The sequence below is a fragment of the Cervus elaphus genome, chromosome 33 (assembly GCF_910594005.1).
Source record: "Cervus elaphus chromosome 33, mCerEla1.1, whole genome shotgun sequence".
Taxonomy (NCBI): domain Eukaryota; kingdom Metazoa; phylum Chordata; class Mammalia; order Artiodactyla; family Cervidae; genus Cervus; species Cervus elaphus.
In genome coordinates this window covers 62,832,236-62,850,883 of record NC_057847.1, presented here as the reverse complement: position 1 = coordinate 62,850,883, position 18,648 = coordinate 62,832,236, and the positions used below count along the sequence as shown (strand labels likewise).

General features: G+C 37.2%; 1 protein-coding gene across 1 annotated transcript in view; it reads left to right on the top strand.

Annotated features, from left to right (window-relative positions):
- Positions 1-18,646, top strand: part of UBXN4 (UBX domain protein 4) — a 29,925-nt gene extending 11,279 nt beyond the window's left edge. Inside the window, exons 6-13 of the mRNA XM_043894257.1 lie at positions 3,253-3,346; positions 6,450-6,504; positions 7,255-7,419; positions 8,131-8,258; positions 12,433-12,535; positions 14,271-14,402; positions 15,842-16,044; positions 17,987-18,646. Coding sequence (XP_043750192.1) covers positions 3,253-3,346; positions 6,450-6,504; positions 7,255-7,419; positions 8,131-8,258; positions 12,433-12,535; positions 14,271-14,402; positions 15,842-16,044; positions 17,987-18,125 — 1,019 coding nt within the window. The 3' untranslated portion in view covers positions 18,126-18,646. The remainder of the gene's footprint in view (positions 1-3,252; positions 3,347-6,449; positions 6,505-7,254; positions 7,420-8,130; positions 8,259-12,432; positions 12,536-14,270; positions 14,403-15,841; positions 16,045-17,986) is intronic.
- The last annotated feature ends 2 nt before the right edge of the window (positions 18,647-18,648 follow it).

Below are 18,648 nucleotides of genomic sequence, written 5' to 3'. Positions count from 1 at the left end.
TCCAAATGAAACTGATGTATTTGGAATTATTTTCGTTAGCCTATAGAGTATTGTACATATTTAAGAGAATTGTATTGCACTTTTAAAATTAGAATTAAAAGTTAATTGTAAAATAGAGCTTGTAGCAATGAGTTGTGACTGCAGAGGGGTTGATAGAAAAGGCAGAGAGAAATTCTATACAGTATTTTAAGGATCAAGTACAATCAGAGTTGTTTTGTATAATAGAGCTTTGTATCAGGCAATGTACGGTTAGATACAAAGCCAGAATATTATTTTTTTATTCTGTTTATTTTTGGCTGCATTGGGTCTTCATTGCCACTCACAGGCTTTCTCTAGTTGTGGGGAGTCGGGGCTTCTGTCTGGTTGTGGTGCACAGGCTTCTTACTGCAGTGGCTTCTCTCTCTGCAGAGCGCGGGCTCCAGGGCATGTGGACTCAGCAGTTGCAGTGCATGGGCTCTAGAGCACGGGTGCACAGTTCCTAGTTGCTCCAAGGCAGGTGGAATCTTCCCGGAGCACGGATCGAACCTGTGTCTCCTGCATTGACATGTGGGTTCTTAACCACTGGACCAACAGGGAAGTCCAAGAAACTAGATTAGTATCTTAAAAGACGATCCTGCTCCAGCTCCTGGATAGATAATCATCAAGCTTGTATTTGGATATATTTAATGAGAGGAAGCTCATTTCCTTGCTAGGAATCTTGTTCTGTTGTTGAAGCCCTTAGGTTTTAGCAAAATTCTTCCCCATATTTGATACTCTATAATTCCCCATTAACTTTAGTACTACTTAAAGAGTTACACATAACACTCTGGATTCTGTTATATTCCCACAAAGAGCATTCTTGTCTTTGTTTTAGTAGGTAGGTAGGTAGTAGGTAGGTAAATAACTTGGTTAGGCCCACGCTGTTACACTCTCTTATCTGAGGTGAGTAGCAGGTCTAATCTTAGTTCTTTGTAGGTTTTTTTTTTTTTTAGCTTCATTATGGAAAATTTTAAACATACAGAAGTAGAGAAAATAGTATAAGAAATATCATGAACCCATTGCCCATCTTCCAACTATTTTTAACTCATGGCCAATATTGTTTCATCTGTGCTTCCTTTCCATGTCTTCTTGCCTCTTATTATTAGGATACACGTAGGCATTATATCATTTCATCTTTAAAAATGTTGATATTGGGACTTCCCTGATGGTCCAGTGGTTAGGACCTACCCCATGTTCTCACTGCCAAGGGCGCAGGGAACTGAAATCCCATAAGCTGAGTAGCGTGGCAAAAAAAAAAGAAAGTATCTTAAAAAGCATTTTAGAAAGTGTAAATAGAATGTGATTATCTCTTATGAATCCTGGAAAGTTTAACATTGATTCTTTTTTATCATTAATTATCTAGGCAATATTTATATTTACACTAAAATTTTCAGTTTGAGGTGGAGTCCAATATATCATTATTAGTCGGTGGTTTTCATAGATTCCCACTGTCATCAGTGGTTTCTTTTTGTAGTTTCCCACAGTCTGGATTTGGTACATCCCTGTGATAATTTGTAAAAATTCCTCTAAATTGGAAGTAACACTACAGGCTTGTTTTAGTTGTTGAAGTCAAGTTTATTCTTTATTCTTTTTTGTCAAGACTACGGGTGTTGCTGTGCATTCTTATCAGGAGATAAGTTATGCGTGATAATCCAGTTGTCTTTAAACCTAAAGATAGAACCTCCTCTAGTAATTTTACTGTGTTTGGATTTTTATCAGTTGTTTTAGCTGATTGCTGTCCATTTTTCTTTGTTTATGAGTCACAGATCCACCTCACTAATTGTTATACCCAACGCTTTTTTTCAGCTTGTCCACAGGTTATTTTCAGAAGTTTTCTTAAATATTTTTTTCTAATATCAAGATATAAGTGATCTTGACATTCATTTTACTTACTAAAGAAAGCATTAATTTCCTATTGAATACACACTGGCTGCTAGAGGTTACCACTTCTTACTCAAGGGTTGCATTCATAATATGCTAGTAAATATTTAACAAAAGTTTTTTGTAGCAGGGGAGAAAAGCCCTCATTTGTAGCGTTTACTAATTTCCAAAGTGTAAATAATCCTTCTGTAGCTGATTTCAAGTTATGTAGGTGATACTCTGAATGTTGGGGTAGGAGTACATGCATACCATTGATTCTACTTAGTAATTCTAATATTTCTGTTACTGCTGCAATAATTGAACCACTTCATGCTAGTCCTAGCACAAATTTCAGTGTTGTGCTTCTGTAACATGTATTTCTCCTAACAAGTCTATGCAGTTAATACCTCCATTTTGTAGATAAGGTATAGTGAGATTGAATAACTTACTGAAGTGACAGAACAAGATTTAACCCAGACTTTGTTGCTCTGCAGTCCATACTGTTTCAAAGATCAAACATATGAGGAATAATTAAGTTGATAGTGAGTGATAAGGAAGGAAATAGCAGAGGTTTTGAAAGGGAGTATCAGACCATAGCTATCCTCTACTGCAGGCCAGGACAAAATTCTGTCCTTCAGGAAATCCTTTAAAGAATATTAGTTAAAAAAAAAATAATATTAGTGTAGGTATGAAAAGCTTCTCTAAGGAATCATTGTGGTCTGCAGAAGCAGATCCCATGCGTCATCATAAGTTTAGTAATACCCAGTATCATACTTGGCCTCTAGAGCTTCGTGCCTTTTCCCGCCCCCCCCATGAGGCTTGTGGAACGAAGAATCTAACCTGTTCCCCCTGCAGTGAGACTGCAGAGTCCTAACCACTGAACCACCAGGAAATTCCCTAGAACTCTTGAATACCATAACCATAGCCACATTTGGCATTTTTAATTAAAATTAAGTATAGTTGAAAAAGTCTCTCACCTGCACTAGTTCATTACAAGTGCTTAGTAGCCACACATGACTGACTAGTGGCTGCCCTAATGTGTACCAAAGATCCTGGACCCTGCTGCTTTAAAGGAGAGCCTGCCCCTGGCTAGGGCATGCTTATTCTGTTTTTGTTATATCCCCTCCTGCCAGATTAATATTTCTGCATGTTTTATTTTGGTGGCTTTCAGCTGAGTAACTGCCTTATTTCTCACTTATATACTGTTATTCCAGGTTCAAACTTGCAGAGTTGGTAATAGTTCATTTCTTATCTCCTACTCCATCCCTAGGGAAAATATGTTTAAGAAACAAGATTGTTAACAGATGTTGTAACCCCAAAGATATATATCTTTTTAAAAATTGGCATTCTTTTGTTTTTCTTTTATTATTTAAGGAGGAGAAAGTTCAAGCCAGACCACTGTGTCTCAAGAGCCTAGTGGATGTTCAAATCAGAGACCTACTGAAGACCTCACCGTCCGAGTGGAAAGGTTTGCTCTTGTTTTTAGACACAGTGTTTTGTTATTAATAGACTGTGGTTTTCAGTTACTTCATTAATTTGAATTTGGGCTAAAATTATAAAAAATTTTAAAATTCTAGGTTGAAATTTTTTACTTCCTGACCAACTTATTTGTATCCATAGAAATTATATTCTAGAAGTAAGAACTTGTGTATATCTCTGAAGTCATTGGTCAGCTTTAGGTCTGATAATTTTAACAGTCCCTCTTCCACTAGTATTTTGGTATATGTGTTTCCATCTGTCACTTCTGCTTTTATCTCTCTGTGTCACAGGATAAGTTCCAGATGGGCAGCCAATTTTATGACTATGCACACCCATGTGGCTGTCTATTAAGTATCACGTGCTCTTAGTCTGATAATCAAATTTCTGCCTTTTTGTGGCTTCTAGTTTAGTACTTTCTAATGTTACAATAGTTATCAAATCATAATCTTATAGTATGATTCTTAAAAGGTACTTGAGTTAATGGTGAATGGATAAGCAGGAATATTTTAAAATCTTGACTTAAAAATCACTCAGTGTTATATGGAAGTTAAGAAAAACTACTTAGACTTGATATTTTCTTGTTCACATAGATATTATGGGGAACCGAGATTCATAATGATTGCTGTCATTGGGTTTTTGGGTTAGTTCATGCATGGTTCAGTATAAATGAGTTTCATTTTAGCAGAACCTCCCTCGATTCTGATTGTTCTTTATGAGTGTGGCAGGGCCAGGATCTAGTGGTGCACAGCAGGATAGACCTCTCACGGTGGAGAGAAATGGTGTGTGTCTGGAAGAAGAGCAGTAGGGAACGAGAGCTTTAGAGGCTCTTCCTTTTCTGTTTCATTCTACTTTGCTAACACCACATCCCTCAGCATGCACCCTTACTTGCATCACCCTGGGATCCTAGAGTGAAGAGAGAATGAAAATTCCGGAAAGGATTTCGAGAATTGGAGGGAATGTGAAGAAACATGGCAGGTAGCCCTTTATTGTGAGGTGGGATCAAGTGCTGTTTAATTGCTGTGGGAAAGGGGAGCTTCTGTTATTTAATAGTTTCCATTCTGGTTTGGGTTTTGTTTTTTTTTTTTTTGGCTACACCAAATGAGTTGTGGGATCTTAGTTTTCCCCTGCTAGGGATTGAACTCAGGCTCTTGGCAGTGAGAGCTAAGAGTACTAACCAGTGGACTCCCAGGGAATTCCCCCAAATAGTTTCCATTCTTACATAAAGGGATGTCTACTAGTGTCTGCCTGTATGGTTCTGCAAATAGAATATAATAAGCCATTTTTAATTAAAAAAATAACGATATGTACACATCCTGGTGTATATGTGTTATGTAGGATAATGAGCCCCAGAAGATATTTGAAGACATGCACAAAATGTTTATACTGGTATCTGTGAAACTGGAATTAGAGGTTTCTTTGTTTTGTTCTCAGGTTGCCAAATTTTCTTCATTGAACATTATTACTTTTATAGTTAGCTTATCAGGACAGAGTGGTTCTAGAGTTGTTTGAGATTCTTTAACTGGAGGAAAATCTTCAAAGTGCTCTTAGAAGATACATACACCCAATTTTTTAAAAACTTTTCAAAAGGAATTCTAATGTTGAAATTAGATAAAATGTTGAAAAGATCTTAATAAACAGTTTTCATTGGGAAATAACTATTAGCTGCTTGACTTTTCAAAAATTTGAGCATGATCAGATAATTAAATCATACAAGCACTTCAAATTGTTGCTCATTACTGTATAGCTGTAGTGACTGTGTATTGATTATACCATGATTTATTTAGCTATTCTACTGATGATGGATGTTTGAATTATTTTCAGTTTGAGTTGGTTATGAATAGGATTGCTGTGAACATTCTTTTATTACATGTCTCGGTGAACGTATCTTTCGGGTATGTTTTCAGGAGTGGGAATTTCTGGGTTGTAGATGCTGGCTGAACAGTGCCCAAAGTGGTTATACAAGTTTATAATTTCCCTCAGCAGTAAGATGTTTCATGGGTCCTTTTCTTCCCCTCTAATGTGTTTCAGTTAATTTCTCTCGTAACTTTTTTTAGTGCACAGAATACTCCAGATTTATAGCAGAACCCCTTCATGTTGGTTCTTAAGTCCTTCTGACATCCTTTTAATGAAGAAGAAGAAACCTGTGGACATTTGCTGAATTTTTCCTCTGGTGTTGCTGCATTCTAGTGCACCATTCATTTTTCTCACCATGTGCACCTAAACCTCATCATCTCTTTGGGGTTCTAAACCATCATCTATGAACATCCCTTAGATTTCTAGCTGAGTTCTTCAGCTGAGTTTTAACAAATGCATATGCCTGTGCAACCCAAACCCCTCTGAGAAAAAGTGCCATTAGTTTTAAAAAATTGAGATAAGATTCACATACCATAAAATGCAAAATGTATGCAGATTGGGTGGGTTTTTATATATTCACAAAGTTGTGGAACCATTACCACTGTCTGCTTTCAGAATCATTAGTTTTTAATTGATGAATTTCTCATAGTTCAAAATCAATTTTGGTATTACTGGTCTTTATAAATGTTAGCCTTCAGCTTTTAGCTTTTATCAATTCTGTGCTATAGTCCTGTTCTGTGTAAGAGGTAAAGCATTTTTAAGTCATTGATTTATATATATATTATTATTATCTTAAGACATTTAAAAATCAATATCTGATGAACTCCCTGGTGGGCCAGTGGGTTGGACTCTGTGCCTTTTCTGCCAAGGCCTCAGGTTTGATCCCTGATTGGGGAACTAAGACCCCAAAAGCCATATGGTATAGTCAAAAAAGATCAGTGTCCGAGAAATCAGGTGAGGAAAAGGAGTGAGTGGTAAGTAGGATATGGGCCCCTAGAGCTGGAGGGGGGCTGCTTATGGCTCCCCCTGACTCTCATGGGCTTTTTTCAGGGCCAGGGGCCTGGTAGAGAAGTTGTTGCTTAGCCTTTAGGAGCTTTTTTTGTTTGTCTCCATATTTCCCCAGTTTTTAGCTAAAGAAATCTTCTAAATGTAATTTATTTCAATATAGTGTATCTCAGTTAATGCATTTCTTTAAACTTTCTCAGTTAATGTATTTTTTAAATACTTTCAAAATACAGACTAACCAAAAAACTTGAAGAAAGGAGAGAAGAGAAAAGGAAAGAGGAAGAACAGGTAAATTGATGTGCCTGCATTTTTTCCTCTTCCTTTCCATGAGGGAACGTTTGATTTCTTGTTTAGCTTGGTGCATGGGATGACTTCCTGGTCCTGTAGTTCAGCATTGCTGCACAGTGAGGGGCATTACCAGTCTCCTGTCATAAAGTCACAGTGTACACTTTTTTGTGATTTTTGGGAATTGCTAGGAATAAATTAGACCATCCTTTCTCCCTCTGCAATGAATCTTTTACACTAAGAATAAAGGGACTTGAATTAAAATTGGTTTGATGCAGATCAAAGTTTTAGTTCCTTTTTGTGAAAAAGAAGTGGGTAGACATTTTGCTGACTATTTCTTCTGGTGGTGGTGTATTCTAGTTCACCATTCACTTTTCTTACTCTGCGCACCTAAACTTCATCATCTCTTTGGGCTTCTAATATACGAAGGTTATGTCTTCAGGCCAAATAAATGACTACTTTGTTGTCCTTGGAGGGACAACCTGTAATTCTGTTTCTTTTTTTCTCTTTTTTCCCAAATTACATTGACCACATGATAGTCTTTACAAAACCACTGGCAAAGACTTATAAATTGATAGGATTTGACCATTAACCCATGCTGTTAATACATTCTATTAGACCCCTGCATTTTGTGAAGTGGTTCTGTTCCTTTAGCTGTACCCTACAACCAACTTTGCCTGGGTACAAAATGGTATTGACAGAGGATTATTAACTTGTTTCTGGTTCATAAAACTTACTTTTTCTTTAATTCAGAGAGAGATTAAGAAGGAAATTGAGAGGAGGAAAACTGGAAAAGAAATGTTGGATTATAAAAGAAAGCAAGAAGAAGAATTAACAAAAAGAATGTTAGAGGAAAGAAATAGAGAAAAGGCAGAAGATAGGGCAGCTCGAGAGCGTATAAAACAGCAGATTGCTCTGGTGAGTACTGTTTCTTTTTAATGCTTGGCTCTAGAACACTGGTGAAATTGTTTGTCCAGGCGCAGTGGTTTTGGTTTACTACCAGACAGGGTGCACAAAAATAGTAGATTCTAGTGACTCAGAGAGTACTGATTCTCAGTTTTCCTTTATTAGAAATTGTCTCTTTAATTAAAATACAGTTAAGATTAAAACTGAGATAATCTTTTGAAGTAATTTTTCTCCGTGTTATGTTATGAATTTTATCAGTAGTCAAAGACAGTTTTCAAGATTCCCCAGAAAGAAGCCAAGAATTTGCTCCCTCATAGTCTCCTCTAGTCATAAGCATTCTTTTTTAGGACATTCAAAGGATTTAGGCACATGAAGCTTAGGATGGTTTTGCATCAGTTGGTTTTAGAATTAAACAGTTGCAATACATAAGAAAACCTCTTTTCTTAATATTGTTTGTTCATGTATTCGTTCAGTAAATATTTATTATCTACTACTGACCTTGTTCCAGGCTTGAGAGATAGTGACCAAAATCAAGTCCTTGTTTGTTTAACAGTAGCTGTGGTCCCTGACAGTTGATAAAACTAAAAAATGCCAGATCCAGAGTGATGAAGTTCATGTATGGTCTTAAGGAATTCATGCATATCTGTGTTCCATATGTTGGAAATGTGTAACTAGATCTTTCTGGCAGTGAAAGATTATTAATATCTAACAACTGTTTTCAAGGACCGTGCAGAGAGAGCTGCTCGGTTTGCAAAGACGAAGGAAGAGGTAGAAGCTGCTAAAGCTGCTGCCCTGCTGGCCAAACAGGCAGAGATGGAAGTCAGGAGAGACACTTCCACAAAAGAGAGAAGGTACTTTATTTCTTGCCAAAGTGTATGTATGTGTGTGGCAGCTGAGGAGAAAAGCAGTTACGGGCTTCTCTTTAACACTGATTTATTCTGTGGCTTAATAAACAGTTCCAGAAGAATATACTAATCAGTTGGCAGCTGCCAGTGGTATTTGTCATTGAATGTGAATGTACAACCTTGCAGTACTAAATACATGACGTTTTAAAGAAAGCCGAAATCTCTTTCAAAAGACAGAAAGCATGTTCATCAAAATGATTATAGTGATGATCTCGCAGAGGATATGAGATGGTTGGATAGCATCACCAACTCAATGGACATGAGTCTGAGCAAACTCTGGGAGACGGTGAAGGACAGGGAAGCCTGGTGTGCTGCAATCAATGGGGTTGCAAAGAGTTGGACATGACTTAGAGATTGAATAACAGTGACATGAATACTGGAGTTCTTCACTTGTCAGAATATCAAGTCAAATAGGATTAAGCAGAAGAGGGGATCCCCTGGCTCTGCACCTGGGAGTTACGGTGTAGATTTGGTTAGGCGTCACTAGACCCAGGAACCTAAAAGGTATCATTAGACCTTTTCTGTCTCTCTTTAATCTCCTGGTTTCTGTTTTAGCTTTATTCTCAGAGAAACTCTTTAGATATTGTCAGGAGAGCCCAGGGCCTCCTGGCACCTTCTTGATCTTGAGCTTCTGATCCTAGAGAGCAAAGAAGTGAAGTCCCATTCACGGAGAATTCTGACTGGCCCTGCTTGGGTCACATGGCCATCTCAGTACCAATCACTTTGTCACTTGTGTGGGCTTGCTGATTGGGGTAGTAAACGTGCCCACTCCTGTGGTGAAGGAGATACGAGAAATATTACTGATAATCATACCAGAATGAGTGACATATTGGAGGGATAAGGCAGTTCCCCAAATAAAAGTGTGTTGCAAAGACAGAAATTCAGATTTCTAGTACATACTGCCAGTGGGATTACTATTAATACTTTTTTCTCTGTACTTTTCTGTATTTTCCATATTAGAAAATTAACAAGCATTACTTTTGTAATCAGAAAAATTAAAAATGTTTGTTGATTCAGTTATTTATTTATGGCTGTGATGGATCTTAATTGCTGCACATGGGCTTTCTCTAGTTGTAGTGAGCAGAGGCTACTCTCTGGTTGTGGTGAGTGGGCTTCTCATTGCAGTGGCTTCTTGTGGCAGAGTAGGGGCTCCAGAGCACAGGCTTCAGTAGTTGTAGCACTTGGGCTTAGGTGCCCCAAGGCATGTGGGGGCTTCCTGGACCAGGAATCAAACCCATGTTCCCTGCATTGGCAGGCAGATTCTTAACCATTAGACCACCAGGGAAGCCCAGAAAAATTACTTTAAGAACTATTTCCCAAAACAAATCAAATACCTAAGAATATATTTAACAGAAGTGTAAAACTTATACACTGAGAACTAGAAAACATTGAAATAGTTAAAGAAGACCTAACTAAATACATGGAAAGATATTTTGTTTTCATAGATCAGAAGACTTTATATTGTTAAGGTGGCAATTACTCCCAAGCTGATTTACACATTCAACACAATCCCTATCAAAATCCCAGTTGGTTTTTTTGCCAAAGTTTTTGCAGGAATTGGATTCTAAAATGTATATGGAAATTCAAGGCACCCAGAGCAGTCTGGAAAAAGAACAGAGTTCTCAGACTTCCTGATTTTAAATCTTAACTACGAAGGTACATCAACCAAGATGTTGTGGTGTTGGCATAAGAATGGACATACAGATTGATGTACAGGCATACCTGGTTTATTGTGCTAATGCTTTATTGCAGTTTTTTACAAATTGTAAGTTGTGTGGCAAACCTGTGTTGTCAGTTGATCACATTTTTTGCAGTAAAATATTTTTATGAAGGTATGTACATGGTTTTTCTAGACATATGCTATTGCACACTTATTAGACTACAGTATAGTATAAATATAGCTTTTATGTGCACTGGGAAACCAAAAATTCCATGTAACTTCCTTTATAATGATAACTTAATTGTGGTGGTGTGGAGTCAATCTCTCTGAGGTATGCCTGTAAGAGGAATTTGAGTCTCTAGAAATAAACCTATATGATCAGTTGATTTTTTGAAAAGGATACCAAGACCATTTAATGGGGGAGAGAATGGTCTCTTCAACAAATGCTTCTTGGGCAAGTGGATATCCATGTGTAAAATAATCAACTTGGACCATTATCTCACACACCATATGGATCATCTACCTAAGTGTGAAAGTTAAAAAGTATAAACTCTTGCTGGAGGCAGGAAATAAGGACTTCTTGTGATTTTGGACTAGGCAGTCCTCTTAGACATGACAGCAAAAGCACAAGTGACAAAAGAAACCAACAGATAAGTTGGACTTTACCGAAATTAAACACTTTTGCGCCTCAAAAGATATCAAGAAAGGGCAAAGAAACCCACAAAATTGGAGGGACTTCCTTGGTGTTCCAGTGGTTACAACTCCATGCTTCCACTGCAGGGGGAATGGGTTCAATCCCTGGTCAGGGAACTGAGATCCCACATGCCACGTGGTGCAATCAAAAATTAAAAGAATTGGCGAAGATATTTAAGCCAAATATTTATATTTAAGCCATATATTTGATAAGGGACTGGTAACTGGAATATAAAAAAAAGACTTGAAGTCAACAAGAAAAAGCAAACAACCCAATTTGAATATGGAGAAAGGATTTAAATAGATGTTTTTCCAGGGAAGATATACAAATAGTAAGCACATGAAAAGATGCTCCACATTATTAGTCATTAGGAAAATCAAATCAAAACCACACCTTCTAGGATGCCTCAATTTAAAGTGACCTCTAAGTCTTGGCAAGAATGTGGAGATTTTGGAAGCTTCCTGCATTGCTAATGGGATTATAAAATGGTACAACCACTTTGGAAAAACAACCTGGCAGTTTCTCAAAATGCTAAGCAGTTCTACTCTTAAGTATACATCCAAGAGAGTTGAAAACAGTGTCCACACAAAAACCTGAACGTGAGTTTTCATAGCAGCATTCTTCATAATAGCCAAAACGTGCTAATAACCAAAATTCCATCAACTGAAGAATGGATAAACATGCTATATCCCATACAATGGACTATTAGTCACCAAAAAAAAAAAAGGGGAACGAAGTACTGACACATGGTGCAACCTGTGCGAACCTGAAAACAGCATACTGTGTGACAAAAGCCAGAAGCCACCCACCTTACGATTCCATGACGTGAAATGCCAGAAACAGACAAATCCACGAGGACAGAGCGGATGAGTGGGTGCCGGGGCAGGGAGAGGGAGGAGTGGGACTCACTGCCGATGGGGCTTTCGTTCTTTCTGGAGTGATAAGGATGTTCTGGAATTAGTGATGCTTGCACAGCTCTGACTGTATCAAGAGCTACTGAATTGTTGTATATTTTAAAAGGATGAATTTTACGTGAATTATATTTCAAAATAGCTGTTGCTAAAAATAATGAGATTGTACTGTGAAAAAAATTTTTTTTCTAATTGGAGAAATATTTGACATAATTACTGAATAAGTTTAAGGAATACAGCATGATGGTTTGATTTACATATATTTTAAAGGGACTGACACAACATGTTCAGCTAACATCCATCTTCTCATATGCACTTGGCCCTTGAATGATGCAAGAGTTGGGGTTGCATCCAAGGTTTCGCCACCCTTGCCTAGTCAGAAATCCACAACTTTACAGTTGGCCCTCCATATGTGTGGTTCTACATCTGTGGATTGAATCAGCCATGGATAGTGCAATACTGTAGTATGTATTTATTGAAAAAAAATTTCACCTATACGAGGACCCATGCATTTCAGACCCCTGTTGTTCAAGGGCCACAGGGAGATACAATAAAAAGAAAAAAAAGCCTTTCCTTGTGGGGAGAGATCTTAGGATTTACTCTGAGCAGCTTTCCATAGCACACAGCAGTGTTAGCTGTAGTCACCCTGCTGTACATTACATCCCCAGTACTTATTTGCCTTAAACTGGAAGTGTGTACCTTTTGACCACCTTCCTCCAATTCCCCCTCCCTCACTCTCCATAAATTCCTGTTTTCATTACACAGTTTCATTTCCACTTTCTTCTAGTTTTAATGATACAGTTTGAGAATTTGTAGAGATAAAGATGCTGACTTTTAATTTTCACTTTCTTACAGCACTGTTGCGAGAATTCAGTTCCGTCTTCCAGATGGTTCTTCCTTTACAAATCAGTTCCCTTCTGATGCTCCTCTAGAGGAAGCAAGGCAGTTTGCTGCACAGGTAAATTTATGTGTTGAGTTGTAATGAAGGTTGATGAATGGGTTATTAAGTGTAAGAGGGAAAAATTTCCAGGCAGAATTGGAAGAGTATGAGTAAGGCATGACTTATCCCCAGGAGGGAGGCACAAGATGCCTCTGGGATGTTGTGGAGTTTCCGTCATGTATGAGTGCCATATGGGAACAGCATATCTGCTTGTTCTGTGAAAAGAGGGATTTGCTGACACCGTATAATAGACTCTGGAAGCTTTTCTCACTGTTCAGTGCATTGAGCTGGGGGAATGAAAAGCAAGTGATTTTCCAGAAGTCTAATCTAAAGGAGTTGTCCTCAATAAAAGATGCAGTTTTTCTTGGTCCTCTGCAAATTTTCTGCAAGTTGCTTAGAATGCTGTGGGGCTGGCAGTTTTCCCACCATCTGCTGATTGGTCAAACCTGAAGATCAATAATCAATCTGTATTTGGCAACAAGTATCTTCCTCAAGAATTTACTTCCAGAACTTGGCCTTGTTCAAAATCTGAATGGGTGTGAAATAAACATCTTAGGAAATAAGATATGAGTACTTTCCAATTACTTTTTATTCTGATAGATTATGCATTCAAAATGAGGCATCAGATGTCCCTTAGGACCTAGGCTTATTATATGTACCAGTATTTCATGTATCACTTCAAGACTGAAATTAGGTTTCAGGTTTTTCTGCTAGATCTCTTCTGCATTTAGTCGGCTATTTCACTTAATAGGTCCCAAGAAAAGGATACCTAAAAAGCTTCTTCCACTGGTGAGCTTGGCTGGACAATAAACTTATTTTATTAACTGTTTTCCCCAAGCTTTATAATAGGATCCACTTCAAATAGCCTTTTTCATTCCTCTTTTGCCTTGGGGCCCCATTTGGGGCCTCCTCAAATGGCCTGCGCTGGCCTGAGTCTTTTGCTTCTGCCACAGGTAAGTGAGGAGATCACACGAGTAAAGAGAGATCTCTGATTGCATCAGTCCTGTTAGAACTTCACCTCAGTACAGTGATTTAATTTAATGACCTGATGTTGAGTGAGAACAGTGAGGGGTGTATATATATATATGACCTAAAGTAAAATATTTTAAAAAACAAAAGTTACATTCTTCCTTTAAAAGATTTTACAAGTATAGGTGACTTAACAGTGTGAAGGTGATTGTGTTGCTTGCCCAATGTAAATTCCTAGGACTGGATTATGTGTATAATATGGGTTGATTATGGACCATTTACTCTTTGAGTCAAGGAGGAGGCAAAAACTCATGCCATATATATATATATAATATGAGGGAAATTCTGGTCTCTTCCAGAATTTTAAATTTTAGTTTTTCGTATTAGAATTTTTTCATGTTTTTAATATGAAATACCTGTAACCTAAATGGGTATTTGTGAGATACTAACTTAAGTTTGACAAACAACAGTGAAAATTCTTAATTGCAAACTGTAGTCGTAGTTAAGATATATAATTATTCATTTTTATTCATCTTATTTAGTCTTGCTACTAGAAAACATATTCTTGATATTTTGTGGTCATGTTTGAGTTACAAAAGCTTTTAGGTACTATTTGTATTTGATAGCCTTCAGCTATTTTTTAAAGCACAGAGTTTTTATGAATGTTTTGATTTTATATTTAAGTGAACTTTTAGGTCAGTCATTTTGAATGTGTATAAGTTTGTAATATCTTACTTTAAAAAGGCTCCACTGTAAGGTTTTAAAACTTATTTTTATATTACAGACTGTTGGCAACACTTACGGTAACTTTTCATTAGCAACAATGTTTCCCAGGAGGGAATTTACCAAAGAAGATTATAAAAAGAAATTATTGGATTTGGAACTTGCTCCAAGTGCTTCAGTGGTACTGTTGCCAGTATGTATATGCATGTATATTTTTTCTATTCTTATAGGTCTGTCTGTTCTGCTCTTGATTTTTTCTTATAATTAGAGGAAGGGAAAGTGAAAAAATATACTGTGGATAATTAGAATCCAAGTTATCCAAAAATGTTAGATTACTTTATTGTTCCATTATCCCAGGCTTTATATTTGTAATGCTAGTAAAACACTCAGCACACTATAAACACATTTTCAGCTTCTTCCCTCAGCTTTTCTCATGTCCAGAAAATGGCCAGTAGAATAGGAAAAACAATGTAGAATATCTGTCTAATCTACTGACTTGGTGTCATGTATTTATTTATGTATGATTGCTGTTTATCAATTAAAAAAAAAAAGTTTTAACATAAAAATCACATTAAGTTTTAAACATAGTAATCCTAACAACATTTTAATCTCTGATATTAAAAAAAAAGAGGCTCAGAAAATTTAAATGTGCCACCTTAAGTGCCAGAGCTGGGATGAGAGCCTGGGTCGTCCATAGCTTGGTTAGTGTACGGTAGTGCCCCCTAATCTGTGGCTTCTCTTTCCCTGCCTTCAGTTACTTATGGGCAGCTGCACTTTGAAAGTATTACATGGAAAATTCTAACAATTTTTTTTCCTAATAATTTTAATAATTCTAAATAATTCATAAGTTTTAAATTACGGGCTATTGTGATAGTGTGAGGAAATCATGTGTCGTCCCATTTGGGACATGAATCATTCCTTTGTCCAGCGCATCCGCACTCTACACGCTGCCTGATCATTAGTCACCTTGCGGCCCCCTTGGTTATCCGATAAGACTGTTGAAATACTGCAGTGCTTGTGTTCAGGTAACCCTGATTTTACATAATAATGGCCCCAAAGCGCAATACTGATGATGCCGGCAATTTTGATAGTCCCTTGTGCCTAATTTATAAATTAAATTTTATCACAGGTATGTATGTATAGGAAAAAAAATAGTATATGTGGAGTTTGGTACGATCCATGGTTTCAGGCATCCACTGGGGGTCCTGGCAAGTATCCCCTGAGCTAAGGGTGGATGACTATAGTTTACCCCGACTGAAAGCAGGGCCTCAAACCTAAAACAGTCCTCCAGTACTCAGAATTTTTTGGAGTCATTGATATTTGAAATCTTTCTCTTTTTTAAAATCATGAAGACTTTTAAAATCAAAATTGTTAACTTCATTACAAAAGTTTAGTTGTCTTAAATGTAATTGGTTCATTTCATTTCTGGTTTCTATGTTGTGATTACTCCTTAAAAGTTCCAGAAGTTCCTTGAAGTTTATATACACTTGAAAAATAGCAAAAGATGGCAATTTTACTTTATTGCAGTAAACTAAAATCCATAGGGCTTTCCCAGATAAAAAATTTATCTAGAACCTTGAGTGTGATGTGGTTGGGCTGATGTAGTCTTTATTTTGGTTTCTTCATTTTTAGGCAGGAAGACCAACTACATCCATGGTACATTCCTCCAGTGGAGACTTTTGGACATTGTTGGGGACAGTGCTTTACCCATTCCTTGCCATCTGGAGACTGATAAGCAACTTCTTATTTAGTAATCCTCCTCCTGCACAGACCTCAGTGAGAGCAGCATCACTGGAAACCTCAAACCTTGCTTCGTCTAGCAACTCAGAAAAAAGGTATTTGTGTTTTCCCCATTTGCAAAATATATTAGTAATTCCCAATGCCTTATTCAAAATGAAAAAAAAATTTTTATAGGTACTTCGCCTTTTTTCTGTGTAAAGGGGAAAACCCAGCATGTTCTGAAGCTTTATTGTATCACCTGGGAAACTCCTTACCTAAGTTTTCTCAGCCATCTTTCTAAAACCTATTGCATGCAAAGCAGCTTCACTGCTACTGATTTTATTATTTCATTTATTGGATTCTCTTATTCCATAACAAAAGACATACTTCTTTCAGGTCTAAATAGCAGTATCTTTCTTGTTAGCCATATCTTGTCTGACAAGATGTTCATTCCATTAATTTCTTAGAGTCATCGCACATGATTACTTTGAGGGATCATTGTGCTCTAGATAATTTAACTGCCTTCTCTAAGTCATTTAGAGAAGACCAAAGTGAGGAAACTGTGTATTCACTTGAAAATGGTGTCTTCTTCAGAGAGTTACTTCGGACTAGTTCCTTAACCGGTAGGCCTTACTTAATGGTTACTTACTTAACCATTGCACATGGCCATGGTTAGAATGGTAATACTAATAGACAGCACTAATGATCTTAGCTCACACCTCTGTTAAATTTCTAAATATTTAAAAGAGGTTAACAGGAAGTATTTCCTTAAAATTTAAGATTATTCCCCCTTCTAATAATAGCATAATTTATTACACTATATACCTACTGCTGTTCAATACTTTATTGGGCCATTAGTAGCAAATCCTCACACCAATCTTTGATATTTAATGAAAACCCTTGCCTCTGTCTGTTGTGAGTGCTAAGTTGCTTCAGTCATGTCTGACTCTTTGCGACCCCGTGGACCATAGCCCGCCAGGCTCCTCTCTCCAGGGGATTCTCCAGGCAGGAGTGTTGGAGTGGGTTGCCATTTCCTCCTCCAGGGGATCTTCCCAACCTAGGGATTGAACTCATATCTCTTATGTCTCTTGCATTGGCAGGTGGGTTCTTTACCCCTAGCACCACCTGGGAAGCCCCTGTCTGCTGTAAGGAGATCCCTGATCTTGTGTCCTGTTGACAGTCTGAATGAAGATTTGAGTGAATATTGTTACTGGGCTGATGTAGTCTTTATCTTGATGTCCTTCTTAACTATTATTATGCAAGAAGACCAGTTATATCCTTAGTACATTACTCAAGTGAGGAGGACACAGAGAAATTCTTCTCTTCTTATAGAGCAGCATTCAAACTAGGTCTTGTTAGGTCTGAATTTTAGAACTCCTACTGAGCAATGAGTGGAAGCTTTTCATCCTGAAAGAGCTTGCTGAATGGGTCTTAATTCAAAAAAGGGAAAAGATCTTGCATTGGGGCAAAGAATGGGACAGATGTTTATCTGAGTGGGTGAAGCTTTGTGTTCCATTATTGCTTTTTTTTTCCTCTCTAGTATTGGAGAATGTATTAGTTTAAATTTCACCTGTTTCCTTCTCATTTTCAGATGAAGAAGGTTGGTTTGTTGTTAATTGTCCACGTAGAAATACATCACTCTTAAAGATTTTGAAAGAGTTAAAATTGCTAACTGACCATTTCCATATATTAAGCTATGAATGGAGTTTGGGATAACCACTTGGGTGCTGTGTAAATTATAAATATTTTAGTAGATATATCAACTTGCATAAATGATAAAGGAGCAAATTAGTTGGCAGATAGTCCCACTCTTCTAAAACTTAATAAGTCATCAAAAAATACATGGACAGGGGACACATTTGACTGGTTTGGCTTAGAGAACAGATGGAGTTAAAAACCACCAAATATAAGTCAGCGTTCGTAGATACAAGGATCTCCTGTGGACTTTGCTTAAACTATAGTTGTCTTTGTACTAATGGCAGTTTAAAGGAAAAGACTCTATTACTGCTGTTTTCATTTTATATCATTTTCCTTTTTCTCTCCCTTTTGTTTTATCAGGGAACCAGTCAGAAAAAGAGTGCTGGAGAAACGGGGGGAAGACTTTAAAAAGGAAGGCAAGATATATAGATTGAGGACTCAAGATGATGGTGAAGATGAAAACAACACTTGGAATGGGAATTCTACTCAACAGATGTAGTGTGACAAGTACAATATGTGCAAAAATCATTGTTTCTCTTATGATTTAATTCAGCTAAAATTCTGCTGGAGAAGTGGGACTGCTTTATGTGTTCCAACTCATCTACAAAGTGTCTCTCTATTCCTGCTTAGTGGGTTAAAGTTGTTTAACTCAGACAAGTTAAGAGATCAGACAACTGGCTGCTAGGTCCTTGTATATGGTAACCAACTGCTAGAAGCCTAAAAAAAAAGTCTGTGACAGCCTCCCTTTATCAGCTTTCTTATTCAGTATTTCATACGCCCATTTTAGCCCTATGCTCTCAGATGATCCATTTGTTTAGGGCTGTTTTGCTCCAAATCCCTAAGCCAACATAAGGTAACTGTTATGTCACTGAGTAATCTGACTCTGAGTCAGAACATTTTAACTAGCCAGCCAGGTGATAATTTGGGTTTAACTTTTCTTGCTCATCAGCTGCAAGCAAAATCTTGTAGTTTTTAATCTTACTTAAACACTGAATAAAAAAACTTTTCCAAAAATCAGAATG